The sequence below is a fragment of the Abrus precatorius genome, unplaced genomic scaffold (assembly GCF_003935025.1).
Source record: "Abrus precatorius isolate BTA unplaced genomic scaffold, Abrus_2018 Scaffold3, whole genome shotgun sequence".
NCBI classification, from domain to species: Eukaryota; Viridiplantae; Streptophyta; class Magnoliopsida; order Fabales; family Fabaceae; genus Abrus; species Abrus precatorius.
In genome coordinates this window covers 14969470-14987616 of record NW_020874373.1, presented here as the reverse complement: position 1 = coordinate 14987616, position 18147 = coordinate 14969470, and the positions used below count along the sequence as shown (strand labels likewise).

Below are 18147 nucleotides of genomic sequence, written 5' to 3'. Positions count from 1 at the left end.
AAATATTGTTAATGATGTATGCAAAAGATATAAATACCTTATATTTAAAAGTTAAAATAAAAGCAACAAATAATTATTAATTTTTGGTATTTTATTTAATTGATAAATAATGACCTAATATAAGTCTAAATAATTAATGTTATAAAAATAAGAAAAAATAATTTAAACTTTTAAAATTGAATTTAATCATATACAAAATTATAAATTTTTTATTAAAAAATATTTTAGTTTTAATACTTTAATATAATAAATATATATTTAATAAAATTAGAGTATTTTAAAAATACATACACTGAGTAATAAAATTTAAAGTTAAGAAACCTCTAAAAATAAAACAAGTAAAACTATAAAGGCGAGCTATAAAAGATTCTACGGATGCAACACGGGAAGAAGAGAAAAACGCACCGTCAAGTTAGGTGAATGAGACACTGACAACTTTTTATAGAAAAATGAAACTGCTTCTTTATTGTTTCTAACTCACATACGCGTCAAAGCCAGTGTGATCAACACGTAACATAATGTTTGCACTAATCCATCACCAAAATTCTATAAATACCCCGAAAATAAGAAATCACCACACCTACGTTCCAGAAGCTGCTTCTCATTCTCTCCATAACCAAGCCTTCACCACTGGTACATTTTTCTTTTAAACTATTCATCCAATTCTCAAACTGAATTTATGTTTTAAATAATCATTTTTCAGAATTATTTTAATGTTATTAATTATAGTTTTATTTTGAATTTATGTTTATGTATTTTTTAGCATATTTTCTAAGGCTTACTTTATCTACGTTCATATCGTGATTGATCGAAAATTGAATTATCTGTGTGCCTTTCACTATGAAAAATTGATCGATCTTGTTGACTTTTTAAATGCCCAGATTTTATTTCAAATTTTGTTTTAATTTGTTCTGCTTTTGGTTGAGGAGAAAATTCTTGTCTGGTTAGCTTTCATTTCTTGAGATGTAAAAGTTTTCATAAGGAAGAGGCCGCTCAGATTCGAATGCGTGTGTTTAAGCAGATCTTGGATTTTGGATCTGCTGACATAAGTTTGAAGAATATAGCTAACATATCCAATGTGTGCCGGATATCCATGTTTGGCATCTTTTTGCTTGGATGGGCTATGGAAAGTCCCAGATGTCATAATTAAATTAAATACTTGGTTACTAATTCAGTGGTTGATTATTTTGCATATTGCTGCTGATAATCTCAGATCTTGTGCATAATTTTAGTGATTCTCAGTTTTTTCTTTTTAACGAAGTTTTCTTCGGTGATATGTTGTAATTGTATACTTTACTTTGCATATCTTGTGTATTTGAAAAACGTGAAAATGGGAACTACTAGTGTTATAAGTAAATGTGGATTCATTATCATTCAAAGTGAATCTAAACTCACTCCAATTGAATAGAAACAAATTGCAGTCAAACTGATTGGGAATTATTTTGTTTGACATTGTAGTTTTAAACAAATTGTTAGTGCGTTTTCCAATTCTATGTCTAAGAATAATGAAATTTGAATCTATTCAGTTGATGTTTTATATATCAATTCCTTATATTTGGCACTTAGTTCTGTTATCCTCGTTGAGTATTCTGTGAGAGCTTGATTGATTCTCATTTTCCTAGCTTGTGTTGTAAGTTCAGCATTGATTTTGGAGAGGCTCCATTCATTTAACTCTTGATTAACTCAATATGTTGGAGTTTAGCTAATGTCTTTCCTGTAACCATATCAAGCAAGTTATTTAATAGATGGTTTGACTTTACTATGACATGCATATGTTTCAGGGACCTGTTGGATTTAATTAAGTTTAACATCATCACTTTGTAAAAACAGAATATATATGGAAGACTCCCATGAAATCAAGATTGAGGGCTACAACCCAGGTGATGTACAAGAAGAGAAGATGGAGATAGAACGGGATCTGAAGAATAAATCAATCCAGGAAGAGGATTCAAAAGTTAAGGAAGAGGAAAAAAATAAAGATGAAGATAAATCAAAGAAAAAGAAGAAAGAGAAGGAGGAGAAGGACAAAGGTGAGGGAAAAAAAAAAGAAAATGATTTAGATGGTGAGAAGAAAAAGGAGGAAAAGGAAAAGGAAAAGGAGAAGAAGAAAAAGGAAAAGGAAAAGAAAAACAAAAATGACAAAGTTGATGTAGAGAAGGTCAAGGGCAAAGAAGATGATGATGAGGATGATGAAAAGAAGGAGAAAAAGAAGGAAAAGAAGAAAAAGGAAAAGAAGGAAAAAGGTGATGGGGAGGAGGGTGAAGAAAAGAAGGACAAAGAAAAAGAAGGAGATGATGATGGTGAAGAGAAGAAGGAAAAAAAAGAGAAGGAGAAGAAAAAAGAAAAGAAGGATAAAGAGAAGGATCATAAAAAGGAAAAGGACAAAGATGAGAAGAAGGATGAGATAGAGGATAACAAGGATGGGGCTTCTGTAAGGGATATTGATATAGAAGAAGTCAAGAAGGGAGGTGAAAAAGAAAATAAAGAGAAGGATGAAGCGCATGAAGTAAAAGAAAAGAAGAAAAAAGAAGACAAGGACAAGAAGGAGAAAGAGAAGAAGAAAAAACTTACTGGAAAGGACAAGATCAAGGATCCAAGCAAGCTGAAGCAAAAGCTTGAGAAAGTTAATGAAAAAATAGAAGCACTTCTCGAAAAGAAGGCAGATATAGAAAGGAAAATAAAGGAAGCTGAAGCTGATGGTCATGTAATCAACGAGAAGGACAAGAATGAGGTATAGAAATTGTTTAGGATACACTTACACTATCTTGTATGCTATGAAAATGATGACAGACACAGAACGGAAACATGTTGTAATTAACAAGAAGGACAAGGATGAGGTATAGAAGCATTTCAGAACACACTTATAGTATCTTGCATACTATGTAAACTATGTTTGTACTTGATGAGTTGTTTTATGCAATAAAGCTGTCTTTCTTATGCGTGAGAAGTGATATATGTGCACATTCTTATGCTTTATATGGGATTGATTTGATTTCCTACTGTCTCTCTTTCTCAGTGACGGGTTGTGCTCTTTTTAGTGTCTAAAATGTCAACTCCATTCAGTGGAAGACATTACTTAAAGTGAAAAACTCTGGCAATCAATTTCTTAAACCCCAGATTCAACTATTAACTAGGATTCTATGTTTAAGGTCAAGAACACAAACAAATAAAAGGACAGTAAGGAAGAATCGTCAAGGGAAATTAATGACCAATTACTATTTACATGGGTTTCAATCCAGAAGACTGTTTTTCTGTGCAAATCAAATTGTCTCAACAAAATCAAGCAGGTCTACTACTACTTCTTAATGTGTTTTTACTCTGCATTTACATTAATCAACATAGTTAACGAAAGATTGGTATGTTTTAACTACATAATTCTGATTTTAAAGCTGAACTCAGACTATTGGTTGGTATATTTATTGACCACATCCACAAATAAAATAACTCAGTCTCACAAAATACCTTACCAGTTACCTGTTTTTTTTTTTTTTAAATCATGTATATCATCTCGCATGGTACAATCTGACTAGAATAGAACAGGGGAAAAAAGAGTATCGAGGTCTTAGTTTGACAATAAACACAACTTTAGTATGAATTTGCTAGATTATGTAAAAGAAATTGATTCAGAATTTAAAGGCTCTTGATCTTAGGGGAGAAAGAGATAGTTCTCAAAGATAATACAAGAATGTGTTTCCGTTGTTATTGAAAGAATGACTTGGATCAACTATTCATTGTGTATTTCTTGAAGTGACATGTGAAAGTTTCCAATAACTAAGGATACGCTTTAAAGTTGGGAAGAATTGATTTTTGATTGAGTTAATTTTAAACTGTTGAACATATTTGGGATGTGTGTCCAGATTAACCTCAGCTATATACATTAATTACTATCCATCTTGATTACTTGTTCTTTATGTAGGACATCGTTCTTGAGTTCGTAACAAATTACTAAAATCTTGAATATTTTGATTATCGAATCAATCTTGCCGTTATAATATTATTAGAAGATTCTTGATTGGTTGTTGGCATTTGAACACTTCAAATTCAGACATTAGATTAGTTAGTAATTTTCTAACAATAATATAGCAAGAGCATACAGTAGGCACTAATTCGATAATTAAAATATGATTTTTTTAGTTATAAAGATCAAATTGAGAAATGGGACAAATAAAGTATAAGGATCAGGTCAGTATTGCTGAAATTTTGATGTCCACCCTTATCTTATGATTTGTAATTTTTATTTTATAATTTGTTAATTACGTGACTTTTATTCTAATTTAGTGTACAACGAGCCATACTTTTTGGAATGCATTTTTTTTTCTTAAATTTTTGCTTATGCTATGTATTTGTATCAATAACAAGTAATATTGAAAAAGAAAGAATTTTTCACAATTATGAAATTTGCTGAGTGCTAACAATACTCATAGCCTTTATGTTCTTGAGGGACTTATGAGAAAAATTAGAGAAACCAGAAAATTTCACTTGAAAAATCAGAAAACAAAGTGAGAATTTAGTTGGGCAAAAAAGAAAACCCAACCTTTTTTTATGGTTTTAAACATTTCTCTAGTAGCACCTCTTGTATTTATATAGAAAAGAACTACGAAGTCTAGGTTGTGAAGATGAAGCTTAGTTGAGAGCTTATGATCTTGGGAAGTGGTGGAAACATCCTAATCCATCACCTCTGCAAGAAAATTTTAATGCAACTCAAATGAGATTTCATAGTGAGAAAGTTATCAATAGGCTAAGATTTTTATCATCCTTCACTCTGTTGTGTAGATGATGATGTCTTTATGAGAATCTCATTTAAATATAACAAAAGAAGTTTGGGAGAAACTTGATACCTTAAAAGAAAATTTGAAGCATTGAAAATGAATGAGGCTCAAACCATAAAGCACTTCATGACCAAAATTTTGAAGGTTGTAAACTAAATCAGATTGATGAGAGAAAAACTTCTAAGATAATAGATTTAACACCCTTATTTTATTAATTACTAATTTTATACTTGATGTGAGTTGTTAATGCATGTTGCTTGAAATTAGGAGAGTTTTAAAAGTGTGAGTTGCAGGATTTTTTGCTGTAGCGAGATGTGTCTCGCTGTAGTGAGAAATCAGCATTCAAAAACAAACATTCTGGTACTCTTTCGCTGTAGCTAGAATCTTCTCGCTGTAGCAAGGATTCTCTCATTGTAGTGAAGAGTTCTCGCTGTAGCTAGAATGACAGACAGTAAGGTATAATTTTGTCTGATTTTTTTGCGGTAGTGAGAGAAAATCTCGCTGTAGCGAGAATTAGCTCGCTATAGCGAGAATGTCGCGAGTTGAATGGTATTTAAGAGTTTACAAGTTAAGAAACTTGGATTATAATCTAAGTCACGACTCTCATATGTTCTCTCTGACTTCTCTCCTCATTTTCTCAACAAATCCTTGGAAAAATCCCAACTTTTCTCCTATCAAAGTCTCGAAGATCACTTCCCTTGCTCTTTGGTAAGTTTTTGAAGCTTAGTTCTCCATTCCTTTGGTTATTTTCTTGATTCTCCATCTCTGAATGAGGTCTCTTGTGATATTTAGGAAGAACCTCACGTTTTGAGCAAAAACCATAAAAAACCCTTTACTAAACCTCCATTTCAAGGTAAGGAAAGCTCCATTTTGTTACCAAGAAAGTGATATGTCTGTATTCATGAAAAGGTTGTGATGAAATGCATGATTTTGAGTGTATTTTGGATGAGAACGTGTTTTTATTATGTTTGAAGTATGTTTTGTAGTGTTTAATGAAGTGTATGATCATTGATTTGAGTGTATATGCATGTATGTGGTGGACTGAGTCCGATGGAACTAACTCTCGGCAATGATTGAATGATGTATGATATAATAATAAAACTAGAGTAAAATAGAGAGATAAAAGTGTGAATAATATATTAGTAAACAGAGAATTGAAAATATAGAGATGAAATAGGAAAATACAGATAAAGTGGAATGAAATGAGAAAGGAATATGATAAGGACGACTATGGATAGTTCAAAGGTACACTGGAGGTGTGAAAGATAAAGACGATTGAGAAATCTTGGGAAAATGAAGGTGGTGGATGCTTCTCTTGAATTGTGCAACATAAAAGAAAGTAAGAGCACCACAGGCCTCACACTCATTTCCTGACTTATACTCTTGACTATGCTTTTGCTAAAAGGGGCTGGATTGGCACACGTTGTATCCGTGTAGTTGCGGCTATCTAGCGACTATCTATGCTAAGGAAGACTTCGACGGATCCCAGGGGCAGTGAAAGTGAAATGAGAACCCTGAGTATAAGAGAGAGATGAAAAGTAATAAGCTGAACACTTAAAGATTTTTGTGTGTACATGAGTATGATTTTGTAACATGATTGATTGTTGTATGATCTTTGTTTTACTATGTGACAAATTGTGAATGTATACTTGGTAATATGAATAGAGACTCATCCTTACGTAAACCTTTCAGGGAATTCAGATGACAACACCACTCGAGAACATTAGATTAGTAGATAGTTCTGTAACAAATAGGTTGAACTATGTATTTAATGAGTACCAGAGACTTAGTTTCTTTAGAATTATTGTATATGATAATGAGGTACCTACTGAGATGGTTAGGATGGAAATGAAACTAGCCTTTAGTGTTCCTTTTGATTTCCCTGTACATAGAATCCATCATACTCTTTGTATATATATCTTCCCTGGTACTGTGAGGACTCCAGCAGCAGCGACTTATCTGATTACATATCACGACCATGATCACTTCGGGAGACCATCGTGATGGACATTCGAGCAGATCACGGGTACCTAGGTCACTGCAGATCCGGGTGATTTGTATCTTGGTTCGGATGACGACTTGAATTTTGAGGACTTAGCGATGATAGAAGGTTGGCATAGGAATGACTAGTGCTACTTGGTCATGTGATGGACAGGCTGCTCATTAGAACTGATATTATTTTGTGTATTTGTAAAATGTTAGCAAATAGTCCTAATGTATTTTGATAACTGTTATGAATATTTGTAAATAATGAAATATTTTTTTAGATATTATGAGAACAAGATAGGATCATGTTATTTTGATCTTTTCTTAAGTTATTTAAATTATTATGGTTTTATTTTTCAAGCTTTTGTGTTTGTGAGAAAAATTGAACGGAATATACAATTAATAAATTATCATATTTAACCATTAATGTAATTTAACTTATTTTCTATTTTATACCGAATTTATACACTTATCATGGTAATTAAAAATTAAGGATGTTACAATAGAACTGGTAAAAAAGTTTTCATACTCTTAAAAGGTTTGAATGCAAGATTTGTTTACTTTAAGAGTTCAAAGATCTTTTTAAGATAAAATTGATAGAGCTTGCAAGTGATCTTTACGCTAAAAAACAAAGGAGATTTCTTAAACAAGAGAAAGTAACATAATTTGTCTCACAAACAAGGGATAAGGGAAGGTCCAATAGTCAAAGGTGAAAAAAATTTTCTTGTTAAAGCATTGATTTGAAAAAAAATAAATTTTAGTAGACTATAGCTCATAATTTAAAGGTTATAAAGTCTATAACATTGATTTAGGTAAAGTTTTTGGTAGTAGAAATGTCAAGGTGGATGGAGATACTTGTTAGAATTACGAGACTTCTCAAGTGGATAGGTATTCAATTTTTTCCACTTTAGAGAGAATATAAAGTTCATAAAGAAGATATTGACGATAACTATGTTGTAAGAGGTACTAAATCTTTTTCTAAAATTTATCACATATGTAACACTACTATTTTTGAACCTTTCACAACTAAAGCCATAAAAGAGGAGATAAACATTATTGAAGACAAGACTTAGCAGTTAGTTGATAAACCTAAAAGCAAAAACCTTATTAGAGTTTAATAGATTTATAAGGTGAAGTAAAACCCTAATGGACCCATCAACAAATACAAGGTTAGGCTTGTTGTTAAAGAGTACATTTAGCAATTTGGAATAGACTACCCGGAGACCTTTGCTTCAATTGCAAGAATAGATACTATTCATGTTTCATAGCTTTGACTACACAAATGAAGTGAAAAATTTGATATTTAGATGTCAAACCTGCATTCTTAAATGATAACCTTAGTTAAAGAGATTTATATTGCTCAATTTAAAAGATTTATTGTGGAAGTGAAGATAAAGTGTATAAGCTTAATAAAAAATCTTGTATGGACTAAAATAGCTCCTTAAGAGATTGGTAACAACAAAATTGACAATAACTTCTACACTCAAGGTTTCAAGAGAAGTGAGAAGGATGTTACTCTTTTTGTGAGAAGGTCAATGGATGCTAGTTCTTTAATTGTCTCTTTGTATGTTGATGATTATTAGTGATTAGCAATGATCAACAAAAAGTCAAGAATTTTATGGAGGAGATGAAAAAATAATTTATAATGTCTACCTTAGGAAAATAAATTATTTTCTTCACTTGATCAACTTCTTGATGGAGATTTTATGAATTGAGAGGAGTATTCTTATGAAGTCTTCAAAAAGTTCATAATGTATAATTGCAAATCTACCATTACTCCTTTACTGCAAAATTTGAAACTCACCTAGGATGATGGATCTAAAAGGATTGATGTTTCTTTATATAAAAGCTCGATTGATAGTTTATTATATCTTACTTCTTCTAGATTGGATCTTATGCATACAACTAGTGTACTCTTAAGATTTGTACAAAAAAATCTAGTGTAGTTAGTATTGTGTGATTCATGGTATGATATTAATGATTCGATTCAATTTCATTTCTCAGGAATATGAATTGTGATGCAAAATCAAATTAATGCTTGAATCATTGCCAGAATCGGTTGAATCATACGTATCGAGGCTGAATCCCGAATTTGGATATTGGCTATGATTCTAGGTCGTGCAAGAAACAGGTCAGGTCGACGACTCAGTTTAGTAAAAATCCTAAAAGCTATTATTTTTAATTTTATTTTTTTTACAGAAATATCGATTTTTCATGCTTCTGCCGATCAACCTACTATTTATTAGTCAAAGAAAATCTTGTCTACTCATTCCTACGCTTTCCTCTTCTCCATATACACTGTTAATGCTATATATTTCCTACTTCATATTCAATATTTCTGTTGGTCTCCCTCCCTCTACTATAGTTCCTATTTTTTATTTACTTCTCCTCTCCTTTTTGCTTGTTGTGTGCTAATTGGAGAGACAAATGGGTCTTACCAAAAAAATAAAGGAAAGTGATATCACATGGAAACACTATGAAAGTGTTTCCTTTACAGGCTATTAGTGAAATGCAAATATTGTTCTCATGCTTGTTGGGGTAGAGTTGTAAGGAGGAAACATCATTTAGCTAAAACAAGGCCAAATGCATGTACAAGTGTTTCAGATGAGGTAAAGGAGATATTCATCAAACTATTGGAAGAGAAAGTAAAAAAAAGGGGTCAAAATAGCTTGAAGTTTTTTCTAAAGAAAATGAGACCCAAAATGTAAGTGGTCATCAAAAGAGAAGTATGAATTCTTTTGTCAACAAAGAAAATGGAGGGACATCTAAAATTTGAAGCAAACAACAATAAATACAATGTTCAAAGATTGAGATGTTGTCATTCAAGAAATTTGCAAATGCATTTATGCTAATGCCTTGCCATTTAATTTGGTTAGAAGCCCTATTTTATTCAAATAGTGAAAACTAATGGAGAATTTGGCAAGGGTTTAAAACCTCCTACTTATCATGAAGTAAGAGTCTCTTTTTTGAAAAAAAGTAGTTGATAGCATCCATCAAAATTTAGAGAAATACAAAAGCGAATGAGAAAAATGGGCCTGTACTTTGATGTGTGATGGTTGGACAAATAGGAAAGGAAGATCACTAACTAATTTTCTTGTTAGTAGACCTAGTGGGACTGTTTTTCTAAAATCTATTGATAATTGTGGCAGTAGGAAAAATGTTAGAAGAGAAGAGAATTAGATTATTTTGTCACCTTGTGCAGCCCATTGCCTTGATTTAGTTCTAGAGGATATTGGAGAGCTTCCAATTTTCTATGCTACCATTACAAATTCAAAGAAAGTCACAACTTACATATATAAGTATGCATACATGGGTCCTTAATTTGTACAGAAAGCATTCTAAGGGAAGGGAGTTAGCTAGACCAGCTGTAACAAGGCTTGCAACTGCTTATCTCACATTAAATTGCATTATGCAACAAAAGAATGCTTTTAGATCTATGTTTATTTTGGAAAAGTTTGGTTGTAGTTCTTATGCTAATAGAGCTCTAAGCAAGTGATGAGCATAGTATTTAATGATGATAAATTTTGGAAATCCATTAAATATTGTCTAAAGTGTGTAATTCCATTATACTTATAGATGGTGATTCAAAACCAATCATGCCATATATTTATGAAGCAATAGATAGAGCCAAAGAGCAAATTGTTAAACATTTCCAAAAGAAAAAGTCAAGGTATAAGAAAGTGTGGAAGATCATTGATATTAGGTGGAACTTACAAATATATAGACCTCTCCATGCATTTGCATAGTATCTCAATCCTACATAAATAGACATTTTTAATATCTTAAATGTCATATAGTTTCCTATTCATCCTGAATCTTTTTTTATTGTTTGGTTAAGTTTTACTATGACAAAAGTTTTAATCCAGATAATGAGGTTTTATATGGTTTATATGAAACCATTGAAAGAATGATTTTAGATAGAAGGACAAGATTTTTAATTGATCAATAACTTGAGAAATTTAAGTTAGCCAAAGAATTGTTTGGAATGAATATGTCTTCATACTTTGCTAACTTTACAAATAATTATAAACCAATAAGTAACATGACATACTTTGCTAATTGTTTATACATATTTTGTTTTGAATTTTGATAGCTTTTGGTGGGAGAGTAATGGTGGAGAGGGTAAAGAGTTGCAAAAGATAGCCGTGAGAATTTTGAGTCTTACATGTAGTGCAACAAATGTGAAAGGAGTTAGAGCATTTTTGATCAAATGCATAATAAAAGAAGAAATCCCTTGAAACAACAAAGACTAAATGTACTTGTGTTGTTAAATATAATCTACAATTAGAGATGAGTAAAAGTATAGAGCAAGAGAGGGGAGAGACTTATGATCCCATATGCTTATTCGATATTGAATCAGATAATGAATGAATTATTGAAAAAGAGGTTTACTTTTTCAATAATGCTTTATGAATGGATATATATGAGTGCTTTACTTTTGATGAGGGAGCTTTAAGCAAGAAAAGAAAGAGTGGTATTTCTGTAGATTCAAAATTAGAACTTGAATAAAAAATACTAAAAAGTTATTTACTCAAATATATATTGTCATGCTTGTTCCATTATTTTGGTTTTATAGGTCCAAGAAACTTAAATGCCAATGCTGATAAGAAAAAAAAAATCTATAAAAAAAGATGATGATGAAATTAAAGACATTACTAGACATGGGGTGGAAGAGGAAGAACTTTTGATTTTGGAAGATGAAGAAGATGAACTAAATGACATAGATCTTGGAGATAATAAATGATTATACATTATTTATTTGAACTTTTGCTATAGTAACTTGTTGTCATTTTTTGTTTATCTTTTTGAAAGATTGTATGTTGAATTTGAGCAATTTTTTTTTTTGATAATGTGATTGCGTGTTATGATTTGAATATTAATTTATTTATAAATTTATATCACATTGTTAGCTATATACTAATTACTTCAAAATGTTAATATATAATTTTTTTTTGTTACAATACTCTTATATTTATATTTTTTATATTTTAAATTATTGATCTTGAATCTTACAATTTAAGATATGATTTGATTCATAATTCAAAAAATAGGTTTTATGATTCACAATTTAAATTCTGATTTAACTACCTTACAAAAATCCTAATAAGTTACACTTTAAGAGAATATTTAGGTATTTGAGAGACACTACTCAATTTAAATAGTTACAACTTGAAACCAAACTATTTAGATAAGAAAAATTCTACGTGATTTAGAAGTATAACGGCCAAAAGCAACTATAATTTTTTGTTCACAAATCAACAAGTTATTGCGAAAAAATCAAAGTAAAGTTTCATGTTGTATGTGAAAATTTTAAAAATATGAGATCAAGCTAATTCATTGTAGTTTAGATATTCATGTTGCTGATATGCTATCGAAAGCTCTCTCAAGATCAAGATTTTTGAAAGAATTGTGTGGAGTGTCCATAAAAAATTTTAAATGAAAGTGTTAACGTTGTTGAAATTTCTTTTGTATACCCTGATTTTGTGATTTGTAATTTTTATTTTATGTTTTGTTAGTTATATGAATTTTATTTTTATCAACTTAATGCACCACCCATACTTTTTGGAGTGTATTAAGTAATCACTGTTTGTTTGTAGCAAAACACCTTACCTGTTTATGTGTTCTATTTTCTGAAGCTTTGCTTATACTATATATTTGTATCAGAACTAGTAATACTGAAAAAATAAATTTCTTCTAAGTTTCGAAAATTTGTTTAGTCCTATAATAGGATCAAACTTTTAAGTTAACCTTCTCTTTATGTATACTCATAATTAAACATGGTGAATGATTTTCTAAAAACACTCATCAAACGAAATTGGCTGGATGACATTGCTTACCATTACTTCAAAGAGAATAAACACCCACTTAATATCAAGTGACCACCACCAAAGAGCAAAGACTATATAGCTTACCATTTTTATCTGTCATTAAGGAAACCTTGTGAGAATCATCTTATATATGTATATTAGCCTAAGTTTTACAACGTTAGTTACTAGACAAAACTACTTAATTAATCTTTAAATTGGGCCTAACATCTCCCTCTGTACACTACCACCTCATTAAACTTCGTTGCCGAAAAACAAAGAAACAAATAACTTTACAGACAAGAAACAAGACCAAAGTAAACTAAAACTAAACTGATGATAAACTACAGATAATTTTTCAGGATTTTCTCTCCCTCAAAATCATTCACACTCTAAGATGACCCGCATCACATAAATTTCAAGCATACTGATTCAAAACCATGGGCGGATACCTCATTGGAGGGTACAATAACTGCTGCTCCACCATGCCGTCAAAAACCTGTGCTTGTGCATTAGCACATGCAGATCTTGCATGTTTCTCACCACTAGAAGAATCATCACAAACTTCAGCATATCTCTGAAAAATCAAAATAGATGTCTCAGCTGCAGAATTCAAATCCGTCAATGCATCCCCAAGAGGCCCCAACACAGGCTCCTCCAGCACAGGATCCACCGTTTGTGCCAATGACATCTTCCTCCCATGCCCTCTCCCAACAATATACAAATCAAACCCTTTGTTCCCTATCTTATTCAAAAGCTTCACCGTTTCCTTTTCATCCCTCACTACCTTTTCCAAATACCTCACACTAGGCATGTCCACCGTTTGTTGCACAAACCCTTTAATAAACTCCTTATCCGTTTCATCAAACTCATCATTAGGGTTCTCCCAAACAAGCCTCACCACCGTTAGCTTAACCTCAGTGTTTCTACTCATCCTCCAAGCATAAGAAAGAGCTTCACGATCATCCTCCCCAGCAACATAAAACATAGCTATATGTTTCTCCTTGGAACGTTTATGACTCAATCCTCTATCCACAAGTATAGCCAAACAACAAGGCGCTTCCTTAGCAAGATTCTCCAACACCACTTTCTTCTCATCTTTACTTGCACGGTCACGGTTAATAATATTAACCGCTCTTGCAGTCGCAACACCTGCTCCTAAGCCATCATAGGTTGGTTGTTTATAAAGTGTGGTTAAGATTAGGGTTACACCTCTTTGACGTGCGAGGTTTAAGATGTCTTTGTGCATGGAGTTGTAGTCTGAAATGATTCTCATTTTGTCGGCAAAGATGGCTTGGTTAAGGTTGTCGAAGGAGGAGAGGGTGTCTTCAGTGTCGAGTTTGGAGGATTTGGAGGGAAATGAGGGTTTGCGAGCGTCTCTTATGATGAGGGAAGAAGCGGGGCAATTGGTCATTTTGTTGAGTTCAAGAGCAAGAACTTGGATTGGGGTCCTAACTGAGGGACATGAGGATTTCAAGAGGTTGATGATTACGTATGCTTCGCGTTTTGTGTGGATGCAAGCTAAGACTCTTAGGGGTGAGTCTGGTTGTGTTTGTGTGCCTTGCATGGTTCTTTGGCTCCCTAAACACTTTTTTGTTGTGATGGTTTTTCTCATGGATGCTAAGATTGGCCCCACGGGAATTGTCATTAGCCAGCATGAGATTAGCATCACCCCGAAGGTTTGGTTGTCCAGTTCCTGCATGGTAGATGTATGAATAGGTGTGTATCATCAATAATGGGCGTAAGTTTTTGCATGATGAAAAATTACAATTACACAACAAACTTTGTTTTATAATTTTGATTTATAAACACGATGATATCAACACTCATTGTTATCTCTATTAATCTGTATCTTTCTATCATATTGCATCATTTTATCGCACGTATATATATGTTTTAATTCTTATTTCTCTCAAGATATATACATATTGAAGTGTTTATTACACTTCTTTTGTTTTACACTAAAGACAGACGAGAATGAAAGAGTGAAGATAATCGACATGATAAAAATAAATAAATAAAAATTATTTATTATAAAATAATTGCAAATTAAAAAGTATTGTATATATTATGTATATCTCATGCACAAACAATTAGAAGATGAATAAATATATTGGTAAAGTGAGAAAACGTTTGAGAAAGAGAAATTTTATTATTACGAATGTAACATAACATTATTTCTTAAATATGAACCATTTTTCAGATGTTGAGGGCTAAATAACCTATTCCTAATTCTTATCCTTTATTTTTCTATCTTTCCAATAAAATGATATTATCTTTCAATAATGTGTCATTTTTTAATTAAAAAGAAACAAATTAGAAATAATTGATTTCAATCTACATGTTAATATAATAAGGAATTCTTGCATAAGGGCCTACATCATCATTTTGCCAATAGACACAAGCAATGACAGCGATTCTTGCATAAGGGCCCATCATTTGGTCAATGTCAGAAGCAAATTTTTTTTTTTTAAAATTGTCATTTTAACATGAATTTATGATTGGTTATATATATTTAATGGGTACTATATCAATATATAGGATTTTAAATTACGGTCTGCAATTAAAATTCTGATCGCAATAATAAAGTTTGAGATCTCAATTATAATTGCACCAGGGACATTTGGCTGAATTTTTCACAACAGTAAGCTGGTTTTGAAACTCTTCCCAACCATGATATTGTAAGAGCAATTTAAAACATTGCTCATGTTAAATTTAATTCATCAAACCTTAGATGGAGAAGCATGCTCATATTATTCTAAAGCATAAAGTTGGAGGATAACTTACGAGTCTGTCTCTGCCGGTGCAAAGAATGATAAATGGCATTGTTCCTTTAATATTCATGAGCAACGCAAGGGACACTCCTTCCATGAAAGGCATTTGGTAAAACCAAGCGACCGTGAAAGTGCACACCATCTTTGCCACAAAGGCCAGCACAATAACCATCACCAAGGTTATCCAATGCGTGTCCAAAGCCAATTTTTGGATCTCAATTCTCTCCCCAACAGCCAGAAAGAACAGAGGCATCATGAACATAGCCACAAAATCAAGCACCTTATCTTGAATTGCATTGTTAAGTGCCCCCTGAGGGATCACAACACCCAAAAAGAAAGCACCCACTATGGAATGCATGCCCAACCCATCAGTGAGAAGCCCAATGACCAACAGTACATGCAACAAAAATATTACTTGTGACTCAAGGAACTCTCGGTCCCCTGTACCAACATTGTTGAATAACCACTTAGTAAGAGGACTAATTGCGAAAAAGCAAACCAACACAACCGCAAGGGTGATAAATAATGCTAGTACTGAAGTGTAATAGAATTCCGTTAGAGCCAAAACACACAGTGTCCATGAAAACAAGTCATTAGTAAGAGAAGCTGTTAGAGATAGTTGTCCATTTTCTGTGACCAAAAGCTTAAGGTCTGAAAGGATTTTTGCCATTTCAGAAAACTCACAACTGCAAGAAAGGATAATTCCCCAAAACAATGACCCCTTTACGTGTTTTTCGGTGAGATGAGACAAATTTTTACGCCCCATGTCGGTGACAAGCATGAAGTACAAGCCACCCCCCATTGGTATACTGAAGATTATGCCAACAATGGCAATAAGCATGGCCTTCTTGTTGCGTAACCTTGTTAGTGGTTTGAAGTCTATCTCTAGACCCACCAAGAACATGTAGTAAACAAGGCTCAATGTTCCCATGGTCTCTAATGGCACCATGTTGCCAAATGGAAATACGTTTCTCACGAAAGCTTTCCAACGTCCCATAACAGATGGACCTAATAAAAAACCAGTCTAGGTACATAATCACACAATTTGATGATGATTAGTAATGAATATTTGAAATTTAAGCATATAACGTGTTTGGAACCATAGCTTTTAAAGAAAATAATAGTTTATTCTTCAGTTTTTCCTTTTAAATAATTATTTTGTCATAACAAAAGTACTCTTTTGTATGAAAGAAATACACAAATTCGTATTAACAATTTTATTAAAACAGTAATGTTGTTTGAACACCTTAGAACTGATACCCTTAGAGAGGAAAAAATTATAAACAAATGTGATGTAGTATAAACAAATAATGTAGGCATTGGAAAAATGTTCAAATAACATAACTCCATTAAAAGCTGTCTGGCATTAATCATGTATGATGATGGTAGCACATAAATGGTCAATTATTAATTTTTTTTGTACAAATAATTGTGTTAAAAATCAAAGGTGATCCCATAAAGCTGTCACATTTACGTTTTGAATTATTTCATCGTCATTTTGTGAAGATTAAGAATCCATCAACCAACGATAAATATCATGATAGGCTGAATAGTACTTACAAGAATGTTGGGAACAATACGAGGTACATGGTATAGCGCTGAAACAAGGAGCAGAATGCGATTGAGTGCTAGAACAATAGCAAATTGCAGACCAAATGCTGGGAGTGTGTTCTCTATAGAATTTTCTAACCAAAGGGCGGAACCGTGTAACGTAGTCCTATTGAAACAGACCGGCACCGTGTCTTCAGAGTTTACGAAAATGGTATAATTGGCTTCCAAGTTGGAGAAATTCATTTGAACTGATTCAATATGATGAATTAATTCTTATTTTGATCTTGCGATCTAAGAACTTATCATCATCTTCTCCCCCTAATTCACAAATTGCTCAACACAATTAAGAGAAACATCAAAGGTTTCACCAACGTGTCAAAGATATGATGAACAGAGGACACTTAATTCCAGCTAGATATCGAAGCATTATGATTATGATACGGTTTGCTTGCTTAAAATAGACATGTCGTTTTCGTTGCTCCACCATTTTAAGGTGTACATGCCCGTCTCTCTTTTTCATGCTCAAATTTATCTTTAAAAAAGATTTTTGTTAATCTTAATTTTTAAGGCTGAGTTTAAGCATTCACAAATAAAAAAATTTTATAAAAAAAATACATAGTTATTGTATTAAAGTTATAAAAACACAATAAATACTTTCTTTTCTAATAAATTTTACTATTATTAACTTTTTATCCTTAATCTTATGTTGACAAAACTTTTTAAAAAAATACAATAATTTATTTTCACTAATTTACTGTTTTTTTTATAAAAAAATTCCAATTTAAACTGTATCTAATATGTTATTTTTCTTTAAAAAATAATAAAAATGTAAAATAAAAATAAAATTATTAAAATGGTGCAGCTTTAAAAGTATTTATAAATTTAGCGCAAGTCATAGATGAAAAATATCAAATATAAAAAAAATAATGTAATAAATGAGTTATAAATTTATTATTATTTTATTTAAATTCAACTTATAGTACATGATTTTTTTATTTTTAAATTAATTCATAAACTAAGTTGTGTACTGAAAATACAAGTTTTAATTTAAAAAAAATTAGCCATTAACATGATGTATATTTTATGTTAGTTTTTTTTCCTCAAAAAAGCCCCCCTAAGCCATTAAGTCTTATTATAATTTAAAAAATTGTATTATACATTTATTTTTTTCAATTAAATATGTAAGTCGTACTTAAGGGGTACCACATAGAAGAGCTTAGTGAAAAGATGCATGGTGTGAAGATATTGTTCTATTGAAAACTC

At 31.7% G+C, this 18147-nt stretch overlaps 2 protein-coding genes across 4 annotated transcripts; one reads left to right on the top strand and one right to left on the bottom strand.

Moving 5' to 3' along the window:
* The first annotated feature begins 548 nt into the window (after positions 1 to 548).
* LOC113863011 (DNA ligase 1-like) lies at positions 549 to 3287 on the top strand. 3 transcript variants are annotated; one of them, XM_027496376.1, is made up of 3 exons: positions 582 to 633; positions 1831 to 2731; positions 3017 to 3287. In XM_027496376.1, the coding sequence occupies exons 2-3, from the start codon at positions 1838 to 1840 to the stop codon at positions 3017 to 3019; spliced, it is 897 nt and encodes a 298-aa protein (XP_027352177.1). In that variant the 5' UTR covers positions 582 to 633; positions 1831 to 1837; the 3' UTR covers positions 3020 to 3287. The 3 variants fall into 3 exon arrangements, 2 of the variants coding, with proteins under 2 accessions (XP_027352177.1, XP_027352176.1); XR_003504511.1 differs by lacking the exon at positions 3017 to 3287 and having other exon boundaries at positions 549 to 633; positions 1782 to 1896; XM_027496375.1 differs by lacking the exon at positions 3017 to 3287 and having other exon boundaries at positions 1831 to 2997.
* Positions 3288 to 12977: 9690 nt separating this feature from the next.
* LOC113862236 (cation/H(+) antiporter 15-like) lies at positions 12978 to 17127 on the bottom strand. Its single transcript, XM_027495336.1, has 3 exons — positions 16894 to 17127; positions 15347 to 16357; positions 12978 to 14255 (listed from the first exon to the last, which is right to left on the bottom strand). Exons 1-3 carry the CDS (start codon positions 17125 to 17127, stop codon positions 12978 to 12980), a joined length of 2523 nt encoding a protein of 840 aa, XP_027351137.1.
* Positions 17128 to 18147: the final 1020 nt, after the last annotated feature.